Source organism: Triticum aestivum, chromosome 2B, assembly GCF_018294505.1.
Source record: "Triticum aestivum cultivar Chinese Spring chromosome 2B, IWGSC CS RefSeq v2.1, whole genome shotgun sequence".
Taxonomy (NCBI): Eukaryota; Viridiplantae; Streptophyta; class Magnoliopsida; order Poales; family Poaceae; genus Triticum; species Triticum aestivum.
In genome coordinates this window covers 760,774,424-760,783,231 of record NC_057798.1, presented here as the reverse complement: position 1 = coordinate 760,783,231, position 8,808 = coordinate 760,774,424, and the positions used below count along the sequence as shown (strand labels likewise).

Below are 8,808 nucleotides of genomic sequence, written 5' to 3'. Positions count from 1 at the left end.
CGAATATCATCTACGCCCAGGCTCTTGCGCCACGAGTAACCGCAGGACCTCTGTATGAGCGCGCACCCGGTCTCCGGTCTGATGGCATGCGCAAGCGCGTCCCAGTCAAGGCCACCATCTGCTGCGAGCTACAACTGAATCCACATAAGCAACCCATTCAAAGCACAATGTAACAGTAACACGCTTGAGTAACAGAGGCAAAGTAACACAGAGTAGCACAATGTAAAACAGAGTAGCAGATGTCTGGAGGGGAATAATCAGCTCACCGGGACTTCTCGGTAGGTCACCCCAAAGTCCTTGAGCGATCCTACGTTGGCCGACCCCCTGATCCCGATGACCTCCTCCAGGGTGTCGTAGGGAGGCCCGGCGACCGCCAAGAGCTGTAGTAGGAGTTGTCTGTCATCAGTTCTCTGAGTCCAGCAGACACAATGCCAGAATTTGGCGTTTCGGTTCAGCCATGTCCATATTAATCACCTCGTGTCCAGGCCGCAGGAGCGCGAACAGAGCGCAGGCGATGGCGTGCGTGCCGGAAAAGAACTGCCAAACCAAGAAGTGTTCGTCACCGGGAGCTCAGGCTCAGGTCGTCAGCAGAGCGCGGCAACTGAATGTGGGATGGATGGGCAAACCTGGGGGCGCACGATGGCGGCCTCGGCGCCGACGACGTGGGCGAAGACGGAGTCGAGTGCCTCTCGGTTCGGTCAAGTCCATATTGATTACCTCGTGTCCAGGCCGCAATAGCGCGAACAGTGCGCAGGCGATGGCGTGCGTGCCGGAGAAGAACTGGCAAACCAACGAGGAAGAAGAAGAGCAGAGTTCAGTGAGAGCTCAGCTAATCAGTCGAGCGCGGCAATGGAATGTGGAATTGAGGAGAAAACCTGGGGGCGCAAGACGGAGTCGAGCGCCTCCCGGCCGCCGGCGTCGTCGTGGCCGTACCCCGTCGACCCACCGAAGTGCTGCAGTTTACAGGCCGGTGCCCACGCGTCAGTGAGCAGCAGGCAGCGAGGGTAAAGAGAGTAGAGAAAGAGCGGGGCGGAGGTCTGAGTGGTTACGTGGGGGGCGACGCGGGCGGCGTGGAAGGCGGCGGAGACGCGGGAGGAGTTGAGGGCGAGGGCTTGGTCCACCTCCCGGAACTCCGCCTGCAGCGACTCCACCGCGCGTGCCACCTCCGGGTGGAACGCGCACGCGCGCGGCCGCACCGTCCGCCTGCCGCCCCGCGGGGCGCGAGGCCGCCGGGCAAAGGGGGGGGAGGTCAGGGTGGCGGTGGCTGCAGCCGTCGACATCGCCGGCGGCCGGCGAGAGACAGCGACCAACACACTCCCACAGCTTCGGATGTCAAACTGTTTATCCTCGTCGCCCTCTTCGCCCGCTGCAGCACCCAGGCCCGGCCCAATGCTCTCCACCCAGGCCCAGCCGAACAAAAATCCAGCTGGGCCGACCAAGTTCTGGAATCTAGGTGCCTCAAAAAATCTCAGAAAAAAAATCTCAAAAAAAAAGGTACCTCAAATAAAAATCTGGTATTTAGGGGCATCGGAAATGTATGCGAAACCGGTTCTGGTATGTACCGTCGAACCATCCGTCGTTGACGCTTGCGTCAAGATTCGTGAAGAGGTCACTTAGGATTTACTTCTTCTTGGGACACAGCAAGGAATACGGAGGAATACGAAACGTGGGACCAGGGAAGAATAAATATATTGCATCTCACTTGATCTCTCTCTCTCTCTCTCTCTCTCTCTCTTCCCCTTTTTCTCTCCCGTAAGACGAGCCCTTGACTGGTGGCGACGCTGCTGTACCAGGCAGACAATGAGGAGTGAGGCCAGATCACGCCGGCGGAAGACGGATCCACTGCTGTCAACATTGGGGTGACTTGCGCCCATGAGATTCCTCGATCCCGCCGACCTCAAGCCCGTCCTCCAACATCCTTCCTGTCCGGCCACCGTGCTCGTTATGGTCACCACGTTGGCCACCCACCACAGCGGCTCCCAGCGCACGGTCGTCGCCGACGACTCCAAGGACTTCCGCCACTAGATCCCTCTTGTGAGTCATGAAGCCCAGCGCCCCTAGCCTCTCTGCATCTATTCAGTGTTAGATTTTAAAGACTTTGCATGATATTGGTTCTTACCCAGATAAACAGCGAATATCCTCTGAAGATTTGGGAGCATCGAAAGAAATCAGGGCTGCCAATGTGAAAGCACAAGTGCTTCCTGGGTGATTTTGGTAATTAATGTCAACATATCTCTTGTTGGACTAACACTTTTACCTAGTATGTTTCAGATAAGTTTAAAAATAAAGTGGCATGGATTAAAGGATGTGAAACCCCTTCAAGATGCTAAGGACAAAGGATTGGCTCAAGCTTCAAGCACAAGACTCTACATTTTCTATTTTAGTGATCCAAGATCACATTGAGTCTATAGGAAAAGCCAATACTATCACGAAGGGATGAGGTGTTGCTTAATGAGGTTCTTGCTCAAAGTGCTTCGTGATATATTCCAAAACCCTCAACTACTTTTTCACATCCACATATGACCTAAACCAAAAGTCAAACTCGGCCCCACTGATTCTTTCTATCCGGCGCCACCGAGTTCAGATGTCATAGCCACTGCTACAAACCCTAGGCAAATCGGTCTCACCGATAGGGATCTCGGTCTCACCGAGATGGGATTGCAATCTCTCTGTATATCCATTACCAAAATCGGTCTCACCGAGTTTGTGTAACCGGTCCTACCGAGATTGCAATGTAAACTCTCTGTTTCCCTTTCGTAACATTTCGGTCTCACCGAAATGAGCGAACCGATCCCACCCAGTTTACCTGACCAACTCTTTGGTTAGCTTATTACCAAAATCGGTCCCACCGAGTTTGTGTAATCGGTCTCACCGAGATTACGTTATGCCCTGACCCTAACCATATCGGTCCTACCGAGTTGCATGTCGGTCCCACCGAAAATCCTAACGGTCACTAGATTTGCTAAATTGGTCCAACCGAGTTTCTCAATTCGGTCCCACCGAGATTGGCAAGTTGTGTGTAACGGTTAGATTTTGTGTGGAGGCTATATATACCCCTCCACCTCCTCTTCATTCATGGAGAGAGCCATCAGAACGAAACTACACTTCCAACTTACATTTTCTGAGAGAGAACCACCTACTCATGTGTTGATACCAAGATATTCCATTCCAACCATATGAATCTTGATCTCTAGCCTTCCCCAAGTTGCTTTCCACTCAAATCTTCTTTCCACCAAATCCATATCCTGTGAGAGAGAGTTGAGTGTTGGGGAGACTATCATTTGAAGCACAAGAGCAAGGAGTTCATCATCAACACACCATTTGTTACTTCTTGGAGAGTGGTGTCTCCTAGATTGGCTAGGTGTCACTTGGGAGCCTCCGACAAGATTGTGGAGTTGAACCAAGGAGTTTGTAAGGGCAAGGAGATCGCCTACTTCGTGAAGATCTACCGCTAGTGAGGCAAGTCCTTCGTGGGCGACGGCCATGGTGGGATATGTATTATGATTGTTAAACTTGTGCCAAAACTCCACTTAAACTTAAAGAAATTAAAAACTGCAACTTTTGGCACGAAGTGTCTAATCACCCCCCTCTAGACACCTCTTCTCGATCCTTTCAATTGGTATCAGAGCATTGGTCTCCATTGCTTTGGTTTAATCACCATTGGAGGAAGATGGATGAGTCTACTTTGGGGAGTCTTAGACATAGAGTGCCTATACTTGATGGAGAGTATTTTCATGAGTGGAAAAATGAGATGCTTGTGATTTTCAATCAATATCATTTAAACAAGTACATTGCTAGCCCTTGTACACCTCATGTTGATCCTATGCATCCTACCCTTGATGAGTCAATTGACATGATCAGGAATCTTAGAACTTTTAATCTTATCACTAGAGGCTTGCCTAGAAACTTGATTGGAAACTTTCCTACTCTTGAGTGTGCCTACACTATATGGAAATTTCTTGAGGAACAATTTCTGGATTATTCCTTGAAAAATCTAGATGAAATTCTTCATAAGTCTATTGCCTTGAGTAAGATGAATTCCAATGATCCTATGTTTGGTGATTGTCTATTCGAACTTATAACTCTTATGCGTACCAAAGAAAATGTTGGAATTATTAGTGACATTATTTCAGAAGTTATTAAAATTCATAAAGAAGATCATTGTCAAACTCATTCTAACGAATCACCCTCTCAAGAAATTGATCCACCACATGACGATGTTGAACATGGATACTATGATGAGGATGATGATAGTGACTTTGATCTTGATGATGCAATGAGACACTTTGGTCTTTTGGCAAATCTTCGGGGATATATGGCATGAGGAAAGGAATGGGTTCTTGACAGTGGATGTACCGATCACATGACCGGAGATAAAGATATGTTTCGTGAGCTTGCTGAAAACGATGGTCCTCGAAAGTATGTCACTTTCAGTGACAACTCAAAGGGTAAGGTGGTTGGCCTCGGTAAGGTGGCCATCTCACATGATAGCTCCATTCAAAATGTTATGCTCGTTGAATCTCTTGGCTACAACTTATTTTTAGTATCTAGACTTGCTGATTTTGGTTTCAATGTCCTATTTACTGAAGTAGATTGCCAAGTGTTTTGTAGAGATAATCATAAAATGGTCTTTACCGGTATACGTAGAGGTGATCTTTACATTGTTGATTTCACTAAAAAGGCTCAACCCAAAACTTGCTTTATTGCTAAATCCTCTAAAGGTTGGTTATGGCATAGACGATTAGGTCATGTTGGCATGCGAAATCTTGACAAGCTTATTAAAGGAAATCATATCCTTGGTGTTAACGATGTCATGACCACAAAGAACATCATGACCACAAGGAGGCCACTCGAGCTACTTCACATGGATCTCTTTGGTCCTAACGCTTACAAGAGTCTCGGTGGAAATTCTTTTGGTCTAGTTATAGTTGATGATTTTTCAAGATTTACGTGGGTGTTCTTTCTCGATGACAAATCACAGGTCCAAAAGATCTTCAAAAACTTTGCTAGGAAGGCCCAAAATCAATTTGAAGTGAAGATCAAGAAGGTTCGCAGCGACAACGGAACGGAGTTCAAGAACGCAAATGTGGACACCTCTCTTGATGAAGAAGGGATTTCACATGAGTTCTCGTCTACATACACACCTCAACAAAATTGAGTTGTTGAGAGGAAGAACCGGACGCTCATCAAAATGGCAAGGACGATTCTTGATGAGTACAAGACACCGAAGCACTTTTGGGCAGAAGCGGTTGAGACAGCTTGTCATGCAACAAATCGCGTGTATCTTCACAAGCTACTCGGCAAGACGACATATGAGCTCCTCACCGGTAACAAACCCCAAGTTGGATACTTTCGAGTATTTGGCTCAAAGTGCTACATTCTTGATAAGCATCGTCATTCTAAATTTGCTCCTAAGTCTCATGAAGTTTCCTACTTGGTTATGGCTCAAACTCTCACACTTACCATGTCTACAACAATTTCACCCGAAAGGTTGAAGAAACGGTAGATGTGAAGTTTGATGAATCTAACGGCTCGCAAGTAGAGCAATTGCCAATTGATGTAGGAGACAAAGACCCCTTGGAAGCAATCCAAGACTTGTCTATTGGCAAGATTCGTCCAATGGAGGTGAAGGAGAGTAACTCGTCCGTCCAAGTGGAAGCTTCTACCTCACGACAAGGTGAACCAAGAGTTGATATGGAAGCATCCACAAGTGAGACACACCAAGATGAAGAAAACGAGGAAGTACACCAAGAACGTCAAAAACCTCCTTCTCCACCACAACAAGAGAACGACAACGCCGACAATGAAGAAGGCCAAGAAGAAGAAGAAGATGAAGAAGATGTTCAACCAAGACCCAAGCAAAAGCTTTCACGAGTTCGAGCAAGAATTGCTAAAGACCATCCCGTCGAGCAAATCTACAATGATATCCAAACTGGGAGAATCACTCGCTCTAAAACTCGTTTAGCTAACTTTTGTGAACACTATTCATTCATCTCTAGCATTGAACCTATGAAGGTTGAAGAAGCATTGGAAGATCTGGACTAGATAAACGCTATGCATGAAGAGCTACACAGCTTTGAGAGGAATCAACTTTGGACATTGGTTGGGAAGCCCGACAACAACCACAACATCATCGGTACCAAATGGGTGTTTCGCAACAAGCAAGATGAAGATGGACAAGTAGTTCGCAACAAAGCACGTCTCGTCGCCCAAGGCTACACACAAGTCGAAGGTATGGACTATGGTGAGACTTATGCTCCCGTTTCTAGACTTGAGTCCATTCGCATCTTACTTGCCTATGCTAATCACCATGACATCACCTTGTACCAAATGGACATTAAAAGTGCTTTTCTAAACGGTGAAATAGAGGAGGAAGTCTATGTTGAAAAACCTCCCGGATTTGTCAATCCTAAGAAACCTAATAATGTTTACAAACTTCACAAAGCTCTCTATGGACTTAAACAAGCTCCTAGAGCTTGGTATAAATGCTTGATCAAGTTCCTTATTGAAAAAGGCTTTGGATTTGGAAAAAGTGATTCTACATGTTTTACTAAAAGGGTCAATGGAGAATTATTTGTATGCCAAATTTATGTCGATGATATTATATTTGGATCAACTAACCCTCATTTTAGTGAGAAGTTTGGAAAGCTAATGTCGGAGAAGTTTGAGATGTCGATGATGAGTGAACTCAAATTCTTTCTTGGGTTGCAAATCAAGCAAACTAAATAAGGTACTTTTGTCTCTCAAATAAAGTACACCAAGGACTTATTCAAGAAGTTCAATATGCAAGAATGCAAAGGTATGACTACACCCATGCCTACTAGTGGACATCTTGATTTGACCAAAGATGGTGAACCGGTCGATCAAAAGGTTTATCGCTCTATGATTGGCTCATTGTTGTATCTATGTGCTTCACGTCCCGATATTATGCTAAGTGTGTGCATGTGTGCACGATATCAAGCTGCACCTAAAGAATGTCATCTTAAGGCCGTGAAAAGGATAGTGAGATACTTAATTCATACACCAAATTTTGGCATTTGGTATCCTAAGAGGGCCTCTTTCGATCTTGTTGGCTACTCTGACCCGGACTATGCCGGTGACAAGGTTGATAGAAAGTCCACTTCGGGTACTTATCAATTCCTTGGTAGATCTCTTGTGTCTTTGTCTTCCAAGAAACAAAACTCGGTATCCTTGCCCACTGCCGAAGCGGAATACATTGCTGCGGGATCATGTTGTGCTCAATTACTTTGGATGACCCAAACTCTTAAAGATTATGGGATATATGTGAAACATGTTCCATTACTTTGTGACAATGAGAGTGCATTCAAGATTGCTCACAATCCCGTGCAACATTCTCGAACTAAGCATATTGAAATTCGTCATCATTTGATTCGAGATCATGTTGCCAAAGGGGACATTAATCTTAAGCATGTTCGCACCGAAAAACTATTAGCGGATATTTTCACTAAACCTCTTGATGAGAAAGTGTTTTGCAGGTTGAGAGGTGAATTGAACATCATTGATGCTTCAAACTTGGAGTAGGAACTCCATTTGATATATGAAAGACAAGAGCCTATGACTAATCCTCGATATTTCTCTTATGATGATAATCTTACATCTTGGATATATTTGCACCTTGCATGTTATCTAACCCTTGTAGTTACTTGGATGAATTTCACTCTATGAGATTGCAACTCACTCACATTTTGAGCAATCTCTACATCACCAAGTCTCTACATAATGGTGGTTGAAGACAAGGAAGCACGACCATTCAAACATATCATTTGACAAATTTATTATTGAGATTCATGATTGTCATCTTGGATACACAAGTGCTCTTCCTTGCAAAAACTAACCCATGTAGGTAGATGGACTCAAATTCCAAGTGGTGCTCCCAACTCTTGATGAACTACATCAACCTTGAGCAACCCACACAAGTTCAACTACATGATCACAATCAACACCACCACCCAAGGTATGTTATTCCATCTTGGAGAAGCTTTCCTCCTAGTCATGAGTTAAAGCAACTCGACAAGATGTGAATACATCAAGATGCTTAAATGAAAAATGGTAACCCCATTTTGAGCTTAAACGATGAGTATGACCTATGATCAAGTGATCTGACTTGACTCCTAAGTCAATATACTCTAACATAGGTGACTTTGTCACCGACAAATTCTAGATGAAGTTCTCTTGTGTTCTTTTCTGTGCTCTTGCATTTGTCTCATGCATATTTGTTTCTCGTTTCAAAAAAAACTTCATCTAGATTTCTTTTAAGATTCTTCTCTTTTACTTTCTGTTCTGCATTCCCTGCATTTAATTCCTTGCAAATCCTTGTGAGTTCTTACTTGTCTAGTGAGCTGAGGTGACAAGAGTTTTCTCTGTGATGAATTCGGTCACACCGGTCCCTTATTTTTGGTCCAACCGAATCCTTTTGGTGCAACTGAAGCATACAACTCGGTGCCACTGAATTCACTACAGGAAAGACATTTTGCCAGTTGTTTCTGCATTAATTTTAATCCAGCTTCACTCCATCAATCTTGTCCTCTACCAGCATCACTTTAATTTGTCGCTTTGTGCTGTGACTCAAGGACCAAACCCACTCACGACAAATTCCAGAAGACCCTTCTTGGAAATTGATGTCAAAGGGGGAGAGAGATATCACATCAAATCTTAATCATATCTCTAGGGGGAGAGAATACTCAAGGATCCCAGATGCTTGGTGCTCAAGAGGAGAGATGTTACATGTCTTCTAGAGGGCAAATACATGTTCATATGTGCTTATTTGCATTAGCTCTGTTCATTTGT

General features: G+C 45.0%; 1 protein-coding gene across 1 annotated transcript in view; it reads right to left on the bottom strand.

Annotated features, from left to right (window-relative positions):
• LOC123039568 (uncharacterized protein YnbB-like) overlaps positions 1-1,389 on the bottom strand; it is a 2,664-nt gene extending 1,275 nt beyond the window's left edge. The window contains exons 1-6 of the mRNA XM_044462680.1: positions 1,050-1,389; positions 903-953; positions 627-686; positions 475-537; positions 267-380; positions 3-128 (exon numbers count right to left, since the gene is read on the bottom strand). Of these exons, the coding sequence (XP_044318615.1) occupies positions 3-128; positions 267-380; positions 475-537; positions 627-686; positions 903-953; positions 1,050-1,280 (645 nt within the window). The 5' untranslated portion in view covers positions 1,281-1,389. The remainder of the gene's footprint in view (positions 1-2; positions 129-266; positions 381-474; positions 538-626; positions 687-902; positions 954-1,049) is intronic.
• Positions 1,390-8,808: the final 7,419 nt, after the last annotated feature.